This window comes from Colossoma macropomum, unplaced genomic scaffold (assembly GCF_904425465.1).
Source record: "Colossoma macropomum unplaced genomic scaffold, Colossoma_macropomum, whole genome shotgun sequence".
In the NCBI taxonomy this organism is placed as follows: Eukaryota; Metazoa; Chordata; class Actinopteri; order Characiformes; family Serrasalmidae; genus Colossoma; species Colossoma macropomum.
In genome coordinates, this window is record NW_023494806.1 from 30,503,709 (window position 1) to 30,524,676 (window position 20,968).

The 20,968-nt window shown below is 38.5% G+C and overlaps 1 protein-coding gene and 1 pseudogene across 1 annotated transcript; both read right to left on the minus strand.

The window, feature by feature from the left end:
• Positions 1 to 5,260: 5,260 nt before the first annotated feature.
• On the minus strand, positions 5,261 to 6,453 carry LOC118827067 (annotated as a pseudogene).
• Positions 6,454 to 14,169: 7,716 nt separating this feature from the next.
• Positions 14,170 to 16,018, minus strand: LOC118827370 (chemokine-like receptor 1). Its single transcript, XM_036598708.1, has 2 exons — positions 15,920 to 16,018; positions 14,170 to 15,191 (listed from the first exon to the last, which is right to left on the minus strand). The coding sequence occupies exon 2, from the start codon at positions 15,175 to 15,177 to the stop codon at positions 14,170 to 14,172; it is 1,008 nt and encodes a 335-aa protein (XP_036454601.1). The 5' UTR covers positions 15,178 to 15,191; positions 15,920 to 16,018.
• Positions 16,019 to 20,968: the final 4,950 nt, after the last annotated feature.

Genomic DNA, 20,968 nt, shown 5'->3' on the forward strand with positions numbered 1-20,968 from the left:
TTTCCACTCTGTCAATTGCTCATTGAAGCTGGGTGTAGAATTCTACTTGCTCATCATCATAATCATTAGTCGGAGTGTATATTTGTACCACGATGATGTTGAAAGGTACAGCCTGCAGTCTGCTGGTTAAAGTTTTTGATGTTCTTGTTGACTAGGATGCGTACTCCATGAATGTGTTTTTTGAGTTCCCCAATGAAATACAGTACATGTCCTTCTTCCATTTGATGTTCACCTGTGTTTGTCCATCTAACCTCACAGTTAGAAGTCCTACAATATTCCAGGTATATTTCTTCAGTTCATGTATCAACTCTTGCACTTTTCCTGGATTGGCTAGAGTTCTTACATTCCATGTGGCAAATGTAATGTTTCCTCTTCCACGGATCTTTTTGTGCAGTTTCCATAAAATGTTGCTATGGTACAGCTGATTGCTATGGTGTTGTTAAGCAGTTGTTTCCAAGGTGGTTGCTGATTTACAATGGGATTACAATGGTGTTCCTAGTGGTTGCTAGGTAGTTAGTAGTGGTATTCCAGGTGGTTGCTAGTTTATCGCTATGGTATCCCAGTTGTTTACAATGGTGTTGTTTACAGTACTTATATCATGCTGACATAAGTGAAGTGCATAAACCTTTGAATACACAGTGTACAATGACTGATGAAATAAGAGATGTCGATTATTCCTCCATTCATGGGCTTAGCCAGTACTTTCATAACTGGGGAGGCCAAGTTAGTCCTAGTAAATTGGTAACAAAAGGACGAAAATAAAACAGTGGTTAAGGATGGTTTTATTTGCATATATTAAAATGCATTGAATTTACTGCTTAAAAGTAAACTGAACAACAAAATGAGTTATTTTCTGTATTTTTATCATTCATGAGGAAATTATTATATATATTATAAAACTTTTGAATCAAGTAAATGCTTCTCTTTTTTTCAGTGCATTAATGTTAACTAAGATAAAGTTAGGCTACCCATACTACAGGTCACTCATAGCCTACAGCTAAAGCAGCCAGACAGCAAAGTATAAGGTAACAGGCAGACAGTCTTTGGCTTCCTGACAAGCTGATCTACATTAGCAGAATGTGCTACATGCTGGATTAACCTCAGATGAATCTAGCCTAAACATACATACTCAGCTGTGAAAAGTAATTAGTTGGTTTGACAAATAATTATAGCTGATTCATTTTTGATGGTTAACATATAGAATACTTTAGGCCTGGGCAAACAATTAATGTGGCCATACTTCTGTGTTCATCAACTAAATAACATTATTGACCACATGTTTTATTGTAATTTTCACTTTGGAATTGCAGCTATTTTTTATGTGTTTTTGATATGTCTTTTGAAATACAGTTCTTTTAATTTCTTGTTTTATGTTCAATGGTGAAGTGCCTACTATTATATGTAATCAGAGCATGACAATGAAAGTACTGTACTATATTGATGTAGATCTTACATTTTTCTAATGTATTAAAACAATGTTTGCTGCCTCATTAAGCAAAATGAACAGGACAAGGATTAAGACGTTGATCAGTGTTCTCACCAGTTTACTTAGCAGAAACTGGCTCTTGGTACGTAAAAAGTAACCTCACTGGGGGGAAGGAACCAGAGCTTGTGCGGGAGGTTGAGAGGTACCAACCAGATATAGTTGGGCTCACGTCCACCCACAGTGTGGCTCTAGAACCTCACCCCTTTAATAGGGGTTGGTCCCTCTCCTACTCAGGAGTTACACAGGGTGAGAGGTGCTGGGCAGGTGTGGGGATACTCATGAGTCCCCAGCTGGCTGCCGTGCTGTTGGAGTTTGTCCCGGTGGATGAGAGGGTCACCTCAATGCGAATTAAAATCACAGAGAGGAAAACTCTGACTGTTGTGTGTGCTTATGCTTTTAGGTCTTTTTGGCCTTCTTTGAGTGAGTGGGCGGGGTTCTGGAAAGGGCCCACCTACAGACTCCATAATCTTGCTGGGAGACTTGTTGGCAATGACTGGTGAACCTGGAGAGGTGTGAGTGGGAAGAATGGCCTGCCCGATCTAAACCCGAATGGTGAATTGTTATTGGACTTCTCTGCTAGGCATGGATTGTCCATAACAATCACCAAGTTCAAACACAAGGATGTTCATAAGTGTACATGATACCAGAGCTCCTTGGGTCAAAGGTCAGTGATCATCTTTGTTGTCGTTTCATCTGACTTGGGACCATATGTTCTGGACACTTGGATGAAGACGTGCTGAGCTGTCAACCAATCACCATCTGGTGGTGAGTTGGATCAGATGGCAGGGAAGACTGATGGTCAGACCCGGAAGGTCCAAGCGAATACTGAGTGTGTGCTAGGAATGACTGTCAGAGGCCCCTGTTCAGAATGATTTTAACTCCCACCTCCGGGAGAGCTTTTCCAGAGAAGATAGGGGACATGGAGTCTGACTGGACCCTCTTCAAAATCTCCATTGTAGAAGCTGCCAGGCATAGCTGTTGGTGCCTGTCAGGACGGTAAACCAACCCCCTGGTGGAAACCAGTGATGAGGGAGGCCGTCAAGCTGAAGAAAGATGCCTTTAGGGAGTGGATGACCGGGAGGACTTCAGCAGAGAGTTACCGACAAGCGAAAAAAGTTGGCAGCGACTCAGGAGCGGTCAGGGTGGCTTCGCCCAAGCTGTATTCGGCAGGGGTGGAGAAACTCTGACTTCAAATCAGCATACTGTCAGTTGGTGGAAGGAGCAGTTTGAGGAACTCCTTAATCTGAGACACATACCTTCCTCAGGGGAGTCAGGACCAGAGGCTTCTGGCGTTTCAGGCTCCATTTCCCTGGTGGAGGTCACTGAGGTAGTTGGGAAGCTCCTCAGTGGCAAGGTGGATGGAATTTGTCCGGAAATGCTTAAGGCTTTGGATGTTGTGGGGCTGTCGTGGCTGACACAACTCTGCAATATTGCATGGACCTAGGGAACAGTACCCTTGGACTGGCAGACTGGGGTGGTGGTCCCTATTTTTAAGAAAGGGGACCAGAGGGTGTGCCAACTACTGGGGTATCACACTGCTCAGCCTCCCTGGGAATGTTTATGCCAGGTGCTGGAAAGGAGACTCCAACCGATAGTTGAACCTCACATTGAGGAGGAACAAAGTGGATTCTGTCCTGGCTGTGGAACAATGGACCAGCTTTTCACCCTCTCACAAATTGTTGAGGGGGCATGGGAATTTGCCAACCCTGTCTACATGTGTTTTGTAGACATGGAGAAGGGTTACGACCATGCTCCCTGAGATATCCTTGTGGAAAGTCCTCCAGGAGTATGTGGTGCTGGGGCTACTACTTCAGGCCATTCAGTCTCTGAACTCCTGGAGTGAGAACACACACACACACACACACACACACACACACACACACACACACACACACCTGCATACATTTACCACAGTAGACACAAATTGATTTAATTGTTTATTTTTTATTTGTGTATTTATTAATACTCTCAAGCTTGGTACTACTGATTTTTATAAAATTCTAATTTGACTGTGAATAAAAGCAATCAAAGAAAAAAAAAGTTAATCCAAGTCATGAATATACAAAATGTCATCACTTGTCACCAGTGTCACAGGCCAATCAGAACAAGTTCTATGGCATTTTTTCTAATCATATGAAATTCAGTTGTAGGATATGAAGAATAGGGTTAACAATACAGTTTTCTTTATGCACTAACTTTTTTCATGTAGTAGGTAAGTTACACCTGCTCTTCCCTTGAGGGTGCCATTACCTCACTGACATGGGCCTAACATTTGGCCCCATGCAGAGCGTAGTAGTGGATCCAAAACTATATACTACTAGACTACCATATTAATAAATGCATTGTTTTTGGTGTAATATTTGGTAGCGGTGTCACAATATGCATGTAAATTTTCTACACGAGGATCACAAGACAAAATGTTCTATGAGTTCAATAAAGTTAGATGTTTCATGCTATATCATTGTTGACAGTTGTTGACAGTGTATTAAAAAAACAAACAAACTATACTGCCTGATCACGACTTGTGGAAACTACTCAGTCCTCCACTGAAAAACAGGCCATAATGATTGCTATGATTGCAGTAAAAATTTAAATGAATAAAGAGGAAGCCATGCTGTTGTAACATAAGCAGAATGTGACTTGGTATTGTCATGTGGAAATAAACATGGGTGCATAAAAGGCAGCATTCATTGTTCTAAAATGTATATATATATATCTTTCAGCGTTAATGGCAGTTTCACAGATGTGCAGTTTCACAGATGTGCAGTATACCCACTAATATCTCCACTAATAGCATGGCAGAGCCTAGCTTTCAAACTTTCCGCTGTTAACAATTAGGATGCTCCGTTACCTCTTTGTTTTAGGGAACACAACATCAATTATTTCCATGAACAATCTGAAAGGTTGGCTCGTCATACCACAATGCATGTTTCCAGTGTGCATCAGTCCCATTTAGATGAGCTTGAGCCCAGAGAAGTCAGCGGCATTTCTGGACACTGTTGACATATGACTTCCACTCTGGAAAGTGTCTGTAGATAGAGCTACTGATGGTGTTTATTGACAGTGGCTTGTCAAAGTCTTTCCGAGTCCATTTGGTGATATCATTCACATGCCAACAGACTACATTTCCCAGAATACACTGGGGAATCAAGATACTGAGCTATTTCCCTCACTTGCCAGTAATGACTCGGATTCCACTTCCCAGAATCCTCAGCCAGCTCATGTGACTCCACAAAGATCCTCATCTTCCTATCACCGCTCGAGATCACCTGAATACTAATGCTGTTCACCTGCGTGTTTGTGTCATATGACTAGATGGCTAGTATATTAGCCCGGGCTATATCTAGGTTCACTGCGAGGTATTGCTTTCCATTGTGACTACTGAGCGTTCTTCCTGTTGATATATATCGTGTGTATGACCTTCTGTTTACTGTTTTTCTCTGACTCTGTTTTTTGGATTTGCCCTTGTGTACTTTTGCCTGGTTTACTGGATATATGGTTTTAACTCATCGCCTGTTTTCTGGACTTCGCTCTGTTTTCCCCTTGTTGGTTATGGTAGCCCTTCTTCATCTACTGTGTATTTTGGAACTGACCTATGCCTGTTTTCTGACGACGTTACTCATTCCTGATCCCACAAGTAAAGCTTCTTTTGTATTTTATAACCGCGAGCATCTGCTTGCTGGTCAAATGTTACACTTCCTTTCAAAATGTCAACCGTTACATAATTATTTTATTTTTCTTATTATTTATTACTTTATTATTTTAATCATTATGTCTGAATCTGCTGAATTTTTCACTTCAAATTTAATTGCAACACAGCTGCCATGCAATGTCAGATGTGGTAGAGCTACCAGCAAAATGTGGAACATTAAGAAAAATACTTTGAGTATTCAGTAAAAAAAGCACTTTTTGAAAAAAAGCACTTTAAAAAAAAATTAACTGAACTGAAATTTTTTTGTTACAATGTCTTTTCTTAATACCAATTAGATACTAGTTGAATGTTGTCTTTCACCAGAGGTAGTAATGGCTGTCTCTCAGCAGGTGCTCTACTCCTCCTCCCCCTTGAATGCGTTCTCAATCTTTGATCGAAAGGCGTAACATTGCTCCTTAACATCTTTCCCCATGAATGCATAAAGAAATGGGTTCAGACAGCTGTTGGCACTAACAAGAATGAAACAAAATCGCTGGGCGGTTATCAATAAATCATATTTCACATGTAATTTAATCAAAATCACAGTGTGATATGGTAGCCAGCAGATCAAGAAAGTAACAGTCAGCACAGTCATGATCTTGAGGGGCTTTTTGGACTTCACCCTCTGGTTGGACTTCAGCTTTCGTATGATGACAACATAACAGATAAAAATGATCAGGAATGGGATCACAAATGAAAAAATAAATCGGCATGTTATAGTGGCAATATGATTTTTCTTATAAATGTATCTGTAGGCACACAATGTTTGCTGTGTGTAGGTAGACTGACGAATGACTCGGAAAACAGCCGATGGTGTGCTACATGCTGCTGCAATGATCCAAGCTAGCACAACTATCACAGAGGCCTTTCTTATGGTGCGCTTGTTCTGAGCCCACACAGGAAACATAACAAGCACACAGCGGTCCACACTGATGATGACAAGGAGGAAGATGCTGCTGTACATGTTGAGCCACAAGGTGAAAGACCTGAACTTGCACATGAAGAGCCCAAACGGCCAGTCTTTACTGACCACATAGATGACACTGACGGGCAGCGTGGAGCAGAATATGACATCAGACACAGCCAGACTCAGGTACCAGGTGCTGATGACTGACCTCTTCACCTTAAATCCTGCAATCCAGATCACCAAACCATTTCCAGCAACACCCAGGACACAGATGATCACTTCTGCTACTGCATAGAAAATACACACTGCATCCCTGCAAGATGATGAACTCATTGTCTGACTCATGGTGTTGTTTTTTGTTTCTGCCATTGGGGTTGAATTCATGATGCCTCTTGATTCTTTACACATTACACACAAACAAACAAGTGCATTTCTGTTGAGTACTGATGAGAAAGGAGCAAATGAATGTAAGTAAATTTAAGAGAGTAAGATAGTAATAAAATTAAATATGGCATCTTTTGTTCAAGATTGTATGTATTTGCTGAGTTTTTACTATTGGAAATAAATATAAAAAGTGCCATACGTGTTGCACCATTCACATTTTAGATTTTAATTTTTCCAACATGTTAAATTCAGCAAAGAAACAGTAATTGTGCATTCAAATGAGCAGAACTGTGTTCTCTATAGAGAATGTGTTATATACTGAAATTTGGCATTTGTACTGTTGACTGAATCAGATAAACCAAGTCAAACTCAACCATGCAGAGATAATCTGAGAAGTCGATGTCATCCAATATATCTCCCTAACAGAGTCAGAATAAAAACATCTGATTGTATTCTGTATTTTACAATTCTGAAAGGTTTTGGTACACAAGAATAATTTTGTATGTTAAAGACCACTACTCTAAATAAAACCAGCATAAAGCACATCTGGTTTATATTGAATCAAAATGACTCACTTTTCAATGGCTGCTTCAGTTCAGAGCTGCAGAGCTGATGGTTTTGTTGCGTATGATGAGGGTAAGACTTTGTCTGTTAGCAAAATTTCTTAACATTCAGTTCCTCTCTGTGCTCGGTTTAGTTCTAAGCATTTAACAAGTTGAAAACCACACACCACACTGTTTCTGCTGAGAAATGAGCCTCAGCATGCATGAAGCTAGATACACATATTTTATAGATATTTTGCAATATTGTAAAGATGGAGGAAAGGTATTCTAGTAATATTGGTTATATTGGATGTGAATCGCAGGACAAATTGGGATCGATCGTGACACCAAGATTATTTACAGATGAACTTGATGCAACTATTAGCCCTTTAAAGGGTCCAAATTTTTACTACATATTTCTCTAACCTAAGAATAACTCAGCAACTTTACATTGTTGTAACCCACATAGTTAGTAAAGCAAAACTTCAGCAATATTTTTAAAGCTATCCCAGCAATGCAACTCTAAAGACTATAAATCAAGTAACATTTTAATCTAGTCTTTGAATGATCTGCTGTACCCTCTTTTATTTCTCTGTGAAGAAAATGTCATTTTCTCTGTGTTGATTTTTTTTTTTTTTATCGAAAAGACCACTTCCCTTATTAGACATCTAAGGGGAGGGGGAAGGACAAAAGGAGTGGTCACTGGACCTCATTTATGCAAAGCAAGTTTATTTATGTAGCACATTTCATACACAAAGGCAATTCAAAGTGATTAAATAAAAGCAGCGTACATTAAAATAAAATAAATCAAAAGATCAAAATCGAGCAGCAGAGAATTTCATTAACAAGCTTTAAATTGGCTCGACAAAGCCAACTAATAATGTGGAAAAGTTGAAGTAAGTTGTGTAAGTACTGTGTTATGCTGTTAAAAAGGGGTTAAAGGGGTTGTTTTCATTTATCATTGCTACAGAGTTAATAGGGTCGTGTTTCAGGTGGTTGCTGAGGTGTTGCTAGGCAGTTTCTATGGTACTCCAGGTGCACTGCAAACACCCATGTGGGTCAAGTGTGAGGCCACTGTGGGCTGCCCATAGTGGAGCCCCAGTCAGTTGTGAAACCAGGGGGCACATGTGGGCCCCCAAATTAGGGGCCCTGTGGTGCCCAAACTAAGCCCTCATAGTATGTGCCCCTGGTTTCACAACAGATTTCCCAACAAGCTTAATTTGGGCTGCAACCACAGAAGCTCTACCATGAGGCCTCGTTCCACTACGGGCAGCCCACTTTAAGCCCCCATATAAGGACTTAGTGTGGACTGCCACTAAATTTTAGAACACATTTACTTGTTACTAGTTACTTGTAAACCATAATCAGGAGCTAAAGCTTGAAGTGTCCACAGATGTGGCTCACCAAGGCTTCACTGGTGTGTGAGGAACACCACTCCATGCTGCAAGGGAAGAATGACCAATGTCTAGGAATTTTGAACCTCAGAAACCTTTTAACTGCACAAACCTCAACCAAACATGCACATTCACAAGGACTATGGGGTCTGCTAATATGAAAAAGAAATAAAATAATAAACAATAAAATAAACAGCAATTGCCATTAATGTCTTTGCCTGCACTAATAATTTATGCATTTTTTATTTGTTTTCCATATTAGCAGACACATACTAACATGCACACACAAATGTCCAATCATTTTCTCATATTGTATTCATTTCTTATTCTTAAATATTTCATATTAATGTAACATGCAACAGTGATGACTGCCATGCACTAGAACATGACAGAGTGATGTGGTGATGTGCACAGACTTGAATGCAGGGAGGTATATAAACATACAGTTATAGACAAACTTATTCCAATATTGTCGTGTTCTGTATGCAGACATGATTTTCATTATATAAATGTAATGTATATTCAATTCCATTTTTCCTGTAGCAAGAACCAAAAACAGACATAATCCATCCATCCATCCATCATCTAAACTGCTTATCCTTCTGGGTCGCGGTGACAGACATAATCCAAAGAAAATAATTCTATAGTTGGGATGCTGTGCAAAATGTAGATTAAAACAAAATGCAATGATGTGCAGATCATTTAAACCCTATATTTCATTGAAAATAGTACAAAGACAACATACCAAATATTCAAATGTTGAAACTGAGACATTTTATTGTTTTTGGAAAAATATATACGCATGTTGAATTTGATACCAACAACACATTCCAAAAAAAATGGGACAGGGGCAAGAAAAGGCTGGTAAAGTTGTGTAATGCTAAAAAAAACACCTGGTGGTTCATTGGCAACAGTTCAGTAACATGAGTTGGTATAAAAAAGCATCCAAGAGAGGCTGAGTCTTTCAGAAGTAAAGATGAGGAGGGGTTCACCACTCTGTGAAAAACTGCTCAAGCAAATAGTGCAACAATTCAAGAATAATGTTTCTCAATGTAAAATAGCAAAGAACTTTTGCTTTTCATCAATTATGGTACATAATTACATTAAAAGATTTTGAGAATCTGGAGAAATCTCTGTATGCAAGGGACGAGGCCAAAAACCAGTATTTACTGGCCATGATCTTTGGGCCCTCAGGCAGCACTGCATTAAAAATAGACATGATTCTGTAGTGGAAATCACTACATGGGCTCAGGAACACTTCTAAAAACTACTGTCTGTGAAAACAGTTCGTTGCTGCATCCACAAATGAAAGTTAAAACTCTAAAACGCAAAGAAAAAACCATATATAAACAGGATCCAGAAATGCTGCCACCTTCTCTGGGCCTGAGCTCATTTAAAAAGGACTGAGTGGAAGTGTTCTGTGGTTCAACAAATCTACATTCAAATTTTTTCTTTTGGATATCATGGACACTGTGTCCTCCGGGCTAAAGACCACTCAGCTTGTTATCAGTGTACAGTTCAAAAGCCAGTATTCATGATGGTATATGGGTTGAGTTTCATGGAGGAGAGCTACAATCACTGGAACATTCTAGTCTAAAACTACAGGATAAGGTCAATGAGCTGCTACAGGTACAGTTACCAGAAATCTTTGGCCAAGTAAACTTCAGCAGAGTGGTATAGTTTTCTCATCCCATATAAACACAGCTCACTCTTAGTCTACCCTCCAGATCTCTCTAAGGACAAGACTTTCCCTCACTAGGGTCTGAGTGCTATTTGTATATATCAAGGCATTTTCATCATTTGGAGAAGAACTCAGGTGAATATAGAGTTTGTGCGTCTTCACCCCAGGATAGACTTCCAGTGCATGAAATCTCTGGTGTTAAATGTCCTGTGTTATGTTGTATTTGGCCAGTATTGTATATTGCATTTTTTTCAACCTGCTGCTAACCCAACATTATTGGGTAGCTCACTGCAGTTGGAGGAGAACACTCACTGCCAATTCTGTTATGTTGCCTAATAGAAGCCTTTGCTGACCAGCCTGATAAAAAGTGATGTGGAGAGACAGAGGGCCATCCTGTCCAGCAAGAGAGAGTAAGGCCAACTGTGCTCCTATGGCAATCAACAGATGTCAACTTGAGATCTCCTTATGAAAATGGAAATGTGGTAACTTTACTGTAGGGCACATGACACCTACATTAGCCCATCATGACAAGACCACTTCAAGGGGGTACACAAACATACATATACATTTACAAATGCTTATTCCAAGAGGCATTGAATGGAATTGCAAACTGAAAGTGATTTTACTAAACTCACTTAGCCTACTAGCAACTTTACTTGCCATGCGATGTACATTTACATTATGTAGTCATTGAGCAGATGCTCTTAATCAGCACAAAATGTGCAAGCAGTGGAAGCCAAAGCAAAACAAAATACTATAGATTGAGACTGCAAGTGTCTTTATCCCAAAAGACAAGTTTATTTAGCTTAATACAGTTACATAGTCTAGATATTGAGTTATGTGTAATTTTATTATTTTTTTTTAAGCTAGTGAGCAAAAAAAAGAGTTTAAGTGCAGAGGACTGAAGAAAAACACTTCTGAAATTTAGTGGGAAAGAGTGCAGAAAGGTGTTAACCTAAGTCTTGCTTAGAGATATGAAGAGATTGTGCAGTGCAAAGTTTAGGGAGAAGTTTGTTCCACCACTGAGGGGCCAAGACACTGAAGCAGTAAGACCTAACCTTACAGGCATGCTTAGATGTATGTAGGGACATGCCAAGAGCCCAGAAGAGGAAGACCTAAGTTGGTGTACAGTTGAGCTTGAGGTGTAGAAGGTAAGAAGTGAAGAGTTGTATCTGCTTCTTGCCTCAACAGGATGCATGTGGAGAGATCTCAGCAGAGAAGTCAGGGACAGTGCTGAAAGTTGTGCCCTGCACCTTTCTTTTCTCTCTAATAAAGAATTTAAATTATTACAAAGTTCATCCATAATAGAATATAATTGTACAATGAATTCTATACACACAAGAATTGTACTTCATTGTCAATGTAGTGCCTTTTTTAGATAAATGTCAGGCTTAATTGCCCAACATCAGTGTGCAATCTCATTACTGCTTGTGTGGCTGAAGACAAAGTGAATTCCTGCAGCCATGTTACAAAAATATAGTGTAATGCATTGTAACTGTGTCATTAACATGGTAAAAAAAAACATTAGTGTCAAAATCTTCACTGAATTTATTCACTGAACAAAACCTCTGTTTATTACACAGAAGTTTTACAGGTGATTGTTACTCCTTAACGTTCTTGAGATCTTTTTAAAACTCTCACTTTTGTTCAGTTTTACCCAGGGGGTATATTGCTAGTACTTACATTGTTTTGCATGCATTGTTAATGTGTAATTACATAGTTATAATAAACAATATGAATTGGGACCAGGTATTTTGCTAAAATATTTTAGCAGCATGCAGATCAAAATAATAATTTCAATGACAAACAGAGAGTAATAAAAACTGCCATTGTAATGGGTAATGAATTTGTCTACACCGCATATGTACAATATACTATATGACAGTATTTCTGCTTATAATATTGTGTTGTAATATTGACACATACAGCATTAGATATCATGAGAATTTGGCATACTTAAAACATACAATTTAAATGAACATTGGTTTTACAAATATAAGCATAATCCAGATTTGATGCCTGCAACATGTTGCAAAAAAGCTGGGAGCATGTTTACTGTGTTACATCATCTGTCCTTTTAACAGCATTTAATAATCATCTCGGGACTAATGACTCAAACTATCTATTTTTGATAGCAGAATTTTTTGCTGTTCTTCTGTCATATAGGTCATCAGCTGTACAACCATATTGATGCTTTTGATGTCATATTTTCAGCTTAATAAGATAGATTTATTACATATTTATACTATTTTAAATCAGAGACTTCCGGTCTGCAGGCAGGCCAGTTTAGTGCCCCAGCTTTCACTGATTACATAACCATGCTAATGTAAGTCAAGCAGAATGTGGCTTGGTGTTGTCACGTTGAACATGGGTGCATTTGGCAGGGATACAAAAGAATATCCCCTCATGCTATGACAGGACCTAGCTTTTGAACATTCTGCTACTAACAATCAGGATGGTCCTTTACTTTTTTGTTTTAGGGAGGACATCAGTTATTTCCATAAACAATCTGAAAGGTTGACTCATCAGACCACAATGCACATTTTCAAGGTGCATCAGGCCATTTCAGATGACCTCAAGCCCAGAGAAGTCAGTGGTGTTTCTGAACACTATTGACATATGACTTCCACTGTGTAATGTATTTATGGATGCAGCTAAAGTATTCCTGAGCAAATTGGGTGATATCCATCACAAAAACAAGCTAGTTGTAATGTAGTGCCATTTCAAAGGTCAAAGGTCACAGGCATTTATTTCTAGCTTTTGGCCATAATTATCTTCTATCTTTTGCTGAGGGAATGTTGCTTTTTTAACTGTTGGATATGTTGCTGATGCATTTTGGTAAAGTGGCGAGCCTCAACCCAACCTGGCTCCTAAAACATATGACCTTTACTGGATGCTCCTTTTATGTCCAAAACTGTTTAAAATGTTTTTGGAATAGTTCACAAAATCTTACATTATCCAAACATACTGTACTTGTAAGGTGTTGCATTTTTCAATTTCTGAATGAGCCAAACAATGAAGTTGATAAAATAAAGAACATTAAATATCTTGTCATTGTTTTGGTTCAAATACAGCTTAAAATAGATTTATAAATGCTTTATTATTTGCATTTTAGTTACTGTTCCAACTTTTTTGGAATTGAGTTTGTCACTGAATACATTTGAATCTATAATAAAAAAAGATCTTTGAGGTCACTACTCAGGGTTACTCAGTGATGGTCGTCATCTGATCAATTTGCTATGCTCCAGAAAAATTATTAATATTTCATTGCACTGTTTTTTGTGTTATCTGCTCCTAATCAGTTTGCAGAGAGCAGCTTCATTGGTTCAAATTTAGCAAAAAAAAACAAAAAAAAACAAAGACACAGAAGCTGAGGTCAAGTAAGTCAAGTAAGTGATTTTACTGTGTTTATTTTACCCCAGGTAAATATACAGGTAACAGAGGTTAAGTGCCTCCGTTTTATTCAACAGGCTGATTACTAGCATGAATTGATTCTTAGCATAAATTTTTATGCAGATTGTATCTTCATCCAATACAAGGCCTTAGTGAAATTTCTTTGGCCCAGCATTGAATCACTAAGTAAGTAGCATGCCATTTTCATTAGCAAGTAACCTCAGAGCTTCATATGAGTAAAAATTAGGTGTTAACTTTATGAAATTTTCCTTTCAAAATCTTCCTTCAGCAATGACATATAAATACATCCAAATCATCCCCATTACTACATTAGACTTGTGGATTCAAAGAAGAGAAAAGGAGCTGCTGATTCCCCTCCTCTCTTCCTCAAGAGAGAATTTTTAATAATTCAGAATGATCACCACTAAAGTCCTGCCTATGTAGGAAAATGCAATGCACCACATAACAGGGCAGAGCTTGCTGTGCTACAACTCCCATGCATTGCTCATATCTGGGAAAGCTCTCCTCAGTGGAACTTTACTGTTCAGGAAATGCTTTTTTATATATTTGAGTAAAGACAAAAAGTTTGAATTACACTTTTGCAAGAATCAAAGAATTAACTGAATTTGAATCTGAATTATGTTTGGTCCATTAGCAGTTAAGATGTCCTTTTTGTGATACTCAGTAAAAACTAAATGCTAGTTGAATGTCTGCTTTCCCCAGAGGTGGTGTAAGCTGTCCCTTGGATGGTGTTCAGGTCATCCTCCTCCCTGACTGCATTCTCAATCTTCAACCAAAGAGCATAACATTGCTCCTTAATGTCTTTTCCCATGAATGCATAAAGAAATGGGTTCAGACAGCTGTTGGCACTGGCAAGAATGAGACTAAACACATATGCGGTGTCCAATGAATCATCATATATCATGAATAAATCCATCAGAATAATAGTGTGATATGGCAGCCAGCAGATCAAGAAAGTAACAATCAGAACTGTCATGATCTTGAATGGCTTTTTGGACTTTGCCATCTGGTTGGACTTTAGCTTTCGTATGATGACAATATAACAAATTAAAATGATCAGGAATGGGATCACAAATAAAAAAATTAATCGGCATGCTATGGCCGCAATATAATTTTGAAAATTAATGTACGTGCAGTAAAAAACTGTTTTGGGCTTGAACAATTCAAGGGAAACAGCTGAATGTGTGCTAAGTGCTGCTGAGATGATCCAGGCTAGCATGACTACCACAGAGGCTTTTTTAACAGTGCGCTTGTTCTGAGCCCACACAGGAAACGTAACAATGACACAGCGGTCCACACTGATGATGACGAGGAGGAAAATGCTGCTGTACATGTTGAGGAACACAATGAAGTAACTGAACTTGCACATGAAGCGCCCGAAGAGCCACTCGCCTTTGATCATGTAAATGATCCTGAATGACAGGAAGGAGCAGAATATGAAGTCAGACACGGCCAGACTCAGGTACCAGGTGCTGACAACTGACTTCTTCACCTTAAATCCTGCAATCCAGATCACCAAACCATTTCCAGCAACACCCAGGACAATGATGATCACATTAGTTACTGCATAGAAAATACACACTGCATCGCAAGGTGGTGAATCTGTAGTCTGATTCACCGTGTAGGGCGTGTACGTATAGTCAGGATATTCTTGTTCTGTCATTGTGGTTGAATTCATGATGCCTCTTGATTCTGTACATTAAACACAGATAAGTGTAGTTCTGTTGAGTACTGATGAGAAAGGAGCAAATAAAAGTTCTATCTATTCAACTTTTTAAAATATTTTAAATTAAATATGATTTATTTGTGCAAAATATTACATATTTGTTAAGTTTTTCCTTTTAGGAAAAAGATATATAATTTGGCATAACGTTTGCACAGTTCATACACAATGTTATTTAATTTAATTCATGTAAAATTCAGCAAGTAGACAGTAATTGTGCATTAAAACCTGCAGAAGTGTGTTCTCTGTAGAGGATGTGTTAGCTTATTGTCAACTAAATCAATACAACATTGTCATTTGACTAGGGAAGTACAAATGTTTACATCCAACTTGTTATACATATAGGGTATGTATTGTGAGTTTTATAGCACTGCTGCATTATACACTGAAATTTGGCAGCTGTACTGTTGAACTCTCACATCTGAATCAAATAAATGAAGTCAAACTCAACTGTGCAGAGACAAACTGAGAAGCTGATGTTGATCTCCCCAATAGAGACACAGCTTAAACATGTAATTGTAGTCTGTATATTCTGATTTTGTATGCTAAAGACCACTACTGTCATTGGCTGTTGTGCATAATATATATTTATCTATTTATATAGCACATTTTACACAGAACAACAATTTACATCATTAAAGCTTAATTAAACCAGCATAAAGAACACCTGGTTTATGTTTGAATGAAAATGACTCACCTGTCAATGCCTGCTTCAGGTCAGAGCTGCAGAGCTGATGGTTTTGTTGCTAATAATGAGGGACAAATTTTATCTATCAAGAAAATTTCTCAACACTCAGTTCCTCTCTGTGCTCCGTTTAGTTCTAAGAATTGAACGAGTTGAAAACCACACAGCTGTTTCTGCTGAGAAATGATCTTCAGCAAGCACAAAGCTAGATACATGCCATGCAGGGGTAGATTAACTTGACCCTAGGCCCCATAAACCTGCCCAGCTTAACCTATTAAATGTTCAGGATCAACCAACAGGTCCAAATTTTGACTACACACTTCTATATACACATTCTGTATCTATTCTACCACACACTCTATATCTAATGGTTAAATGTAGAGAGTTGTTTATGCTGTGTTAATCTGTGTCCAGTTGTCTTTAGGTTATTTTACATTTAAGGGATTATTTTCATTGATTTATTGCTGCTAAGTAGCCGATAGGCTGGTTGAGATGGCATTCCATGTGGATGCTGAGGTGTTGCTAAGTGGTTGCTGAAGTTTTATTAGCCAGTTGCTTTGGGACCCCAGCTGATTGCTGGGTTTTTTTCAAGCAGTTGTATTCAAGGTTGTTGCTGGAGTGTTTTTAAGGGGATTACAATGGTGTTTCCAGTGGTTGCTAGATAGTTAGTAGTGGTTTTCCAGGTGGTAGCTAAGTTGTCGTTATGGTATCCTATTTGTGTAAAAAGGGTGTTGCTAGTGTACTTGTATCATGCTGACACAAGTGAAGTGCATAACCGTTTGACTACATATTGCGCAATGACTGGTGGAGTAAAAGATTACTCTTGATCGTTCCTCCATTCAAGGACCTAGTCTAAACTTTCACAATGGGGTGGCCAAGTTAGACCTACTGAATTTATTGGGGTGACAAAAGGACAAAATTAAAACAGCGATCAACAGTGTTCTTCTTTGCATTTATTAAAATATGTTGGATTTACTGCTTGAAAATAAACTAAAAAACACAACAAAAAAGGAGTTATTTTTGGCATTGCCTTTTGATCTTAGGCTTGTGTTGCTCAGCCAAGGAAACCCATTTAGTGAAGCTACTAACATGCAATTCTTCTGCAGATGTTGCTTCCAGAGGCAATTTGGAACTCTTTAGTAAGTGATACAACAGAGGACAGGCAGTGTGCACGTCAGCACTTTTGTGGCTAAGCTGTTGCTCTTAGCTGCTTCCATTTCACAAAAATAGCACTTACAGTTGACAGGGGCAGATTTAACAGGACAGAAAATTCACAAACTGACTTGTGGCAGAGGTGGCATCCTGTGACAGTTTCATGTTTAAAGTCACTGAGCTCATCAGTACAACCAATTCTACTGCCAATATTTGTCTATCGAGACTGCAAGGCTATGTTCTTAATTTTATCCACCTGTTAGCAATAGACGTGGCTTAAACACCTAAACTCAATAATTAGGAGCAGTGTCCCAATACTTTTGTACATATAGTGTATGACAGCTCACTGCTAGTTAGCATTAGACATTAGCATTTTTTTCCCAGAAAAAGCAGTCTTTTAAGAAGGCTAGCACGCTGAACTTTTTTCAGATATATTTTCAAAAGTACAATAAAATTTCTCAGCTCCACTTTTGATATGTTGTTTTGTACTATTTTCAATGAAATGTAGGGTTTAAATGATTTCATTGCATTTTGTTTTTATTTACATTTTGCACAGCATCCCAACTTTTTTGAAAATGGGGTTGTGCAATATAAATGAGAATTAAGGCAGAAACATACTTAAGAGTGTCACGAATACCACCAACGAGGCTATGGACTCGATCTCCCAGAATCCTCTGGGAGATCACATGACCTCCTCACTGCCTACAGACTCCATTCCACACACGGACTACATCTCCCAGAGTGAAGAGCGAGATCAGCTGACTGCTGATCTCCACACTCGCTCCTATCAGCGTTCACGATCGCCTGAGTTTTAATGTGTAACACCTGTATGTTTTGTCAAATGACTACTTCAGACTAGCTTATAAGCCCGGGCTTTAGCAATAGTTAGTTGCGAGGTATTGCTTCATTCGTGAACTACTGAGCATTATTTCTATGGTGTTAATTTTCGTGTATGACTTGTATTCTCGTTTCCACGACTCTGATTCCTGGTTTACCCCCCTGGATTGTTTGCTTTGGTTCTCTGTTTTTGTGCCTTGACATTTTTGCCTGCTTTTTGACTACGAGTTTGGATTCTGATTTCAACATTAAAGCCTGGTTGGACTCCTTTATCCGCAAGCGTCTACCTTCTGTGATCACCGTTACAAAGAGTCATTAAATTAAACTTATAGAAGGTAAAGTTCTTTAAGATTATGGTAAAATAAAAGAGAATTAAGAGAAAGGCAAAAGTGCACAAAAAAATAAAGTGTTATAGAGTTATAGGCACATCATCATCAATCATGAAAAAGGCACATGAAAAGAGAAATGTTTGCAACCTGAACCTGAAAATTCTTGCAATAGGGTTGTAGCAGCATAACAGCTAAATGCTGCTTTACCGTGTTTTGTTTGAACTCTGGGATCTATTAGCTGACCTGTATCCATGGATCTAAGAGACCTACTTGGTTTATACTCTTTAAATATATAAGAGATTTATTCTGGGTCTAAACCATTCTGTGATATATAGACTAGTAGGACCATTTTAAAAGCTATTCTGTAACTAAGACTATAAGACTATTACAGCAGTCCATCCATCTGGAGATAAAGCTGGATGAGCTTCCCTAGGTCTTACCAGGACACCAAACCCTTGCTTTTAGCTTTATATTTAAGATGATAGAAGGCTGTCTGTTTTGGTGATTGCTTTGACAGGACAGTAAAGATAATAACTGAGTCTATTAGAACACCAGCGTTTCACAGAATTGAGTTGTTCACTAATACTAACTCTCTTCTCTTTGTTGCCAAACATCTCAGATTTGTCCTTATCAAACTGAGGAAATTGTGGCTCATTCAGTTATTTATATGCTTCAAACATTGACACAGTGAGTCTATTGGACTGTAATTATCTACTGAGTAAGCCAGATATAACTGTGTGTCTTTAGGAAAAATAACATGAGAAACAGACACCAAGTCAACAAATCTTTGCACATTTGTTTCAAATAGTATGTAATATGAAAGGTTTTTCTGACATTTCTTCCAGAAGAGGCTCCATTTGGATTAGTAGTCTTAGCTACGTTAGCAGTGGCTAAATTGAAAGGCGTATTTTTTACAAAACTTCCCACCAGCTGTCGAAGTGACATCGGTTCATGACTCCATCCATGATGTTTGGATTCGCTACAGGATGCAGACCAACAAATTGCAGTGCTCAGTCTTGAGTTAATGCTGCTCTCTTGGTCAAGCCGGTAATTATCGGGTATCTCTTACTCTCTCGTTAGAGACTTGGGACCTCTGTCCTTTTTGGGTTAAAACTCCCAGCTTCTACCACCTTTTGTGTTGGCTCCTTTCCACTGTAGTTTGTAGAAACCCCCTTTTGTTTGAAGACGCTGTCCTGGCATTTCTTTTGTTTGGCCTTTGTCCTCTCCCTTCTTGTTTATCAATCCTGCTGTCTTTCCAGCGTTGCCGCAGGAGTTCAGTGGTAACACACTCACCCTCACTACCTGGGGATGCTGGTTTGATCCTCATTTAGCGAGTCTTTGTTTTTCCTCTATTCCTGCTCTACTGTTCAGTCCTACCATCTCATGTCAGACTAGTAGTTCACCCCTTAGCACTTATGTATTCTGTTCAGAAGATCACTGGTTCAATCACCATGGGGGGTGAGACACTTGTCACATCATGTATTTAAGTGAAAAACAAACATGATCCAATCACCTAATCACATGTTAATGCAGGGTGTAAAAAGGCCCAGTCACTCAGAACTAGACACAGAGGGGCAGTTTTTCAGTTTTGATATATCTGACTACTTTTTTACTTTTTTTTTTTTCTTTAACCATATCAGCTGCTAGAATACTGTATCAACCAAATACTATATTCCATTGTTGCTGTTCTGGTTGCTACCTCAGTGACTGCTAAGCTCATATATGCTTGGCTATCTGCTAATACTGTATTTTATAGTATGTTACATCCTGCTTTGCACTCCACATATTCTTCAGTACCGTGTACTGCCTGTGTTCTCTTTTGTGTTTATTGTAAGTTTTATTTTTCATGTTTGTTGCACTGTATTGTCTCCACTGTGTATATTATGTTGTTTTGCACACACACACACACACACACACACACACACACTGGTGAGTTTAATAAAATCCTAATTTGCCTGTGAATAAAAGTCATTTAAGAAAAAAAAAGAAGTCGATCCACGTTGTAAATTTACAAAATGTCACCACTTGTTCCCAGTGTCACAGACCTATCAGAACAAGTTCTATGGCATTTTTCTAATCATGATCACATTTAGTTTCTGGGCATAAAGAATGGGTTCACAATACAGTTTTCTTCATACACTAACTTTTTTTCATTCAGTATGTAAGTTACAGCTGTTCTTCACTTGAGGGTGCCATTACTAACTAACATGGGCCTAACTTTTAGCCCCATGCAGAGCGTAGTAGTGGATGCAAATCTACATACGACTACACTACCATACTAATGATTGGTATAATGTTTGGTAGCAGTGTAATGATATGCATGTGAATGTTCTTTTTTTCTACATGAGGATCACGAGACAATGTGAGAGCCTGACATACTTTGTTTACATAGATATTTACCTTAAATTGTTCTATAAGGCTAAAGGGGATGTCTTTGGGAGTAATGTGGCATATGTTACTGCTTCATGAAATGCCAGCAAGGCTAGACAGTAAAACAGGAGTGAATGAAACGTCTAAATGGCTCACTAAATCAGGAAATCCACATTATTCCCGTGAATGGAATTTGAAGAGCAGGTTGCTTTGCCGAAAAAAAGAGATTTGTAGATTGTATGTCTCAGTTAATCTTTTCAATACACATCTTTTTATTTTGCAGCAGTCACATAGTGAGGTCTATGTTGCAATACAGAACACACTGAATTTCATATGTTCCTAAATTTGCAGAGAACGGCCTTATGGGCTCAGA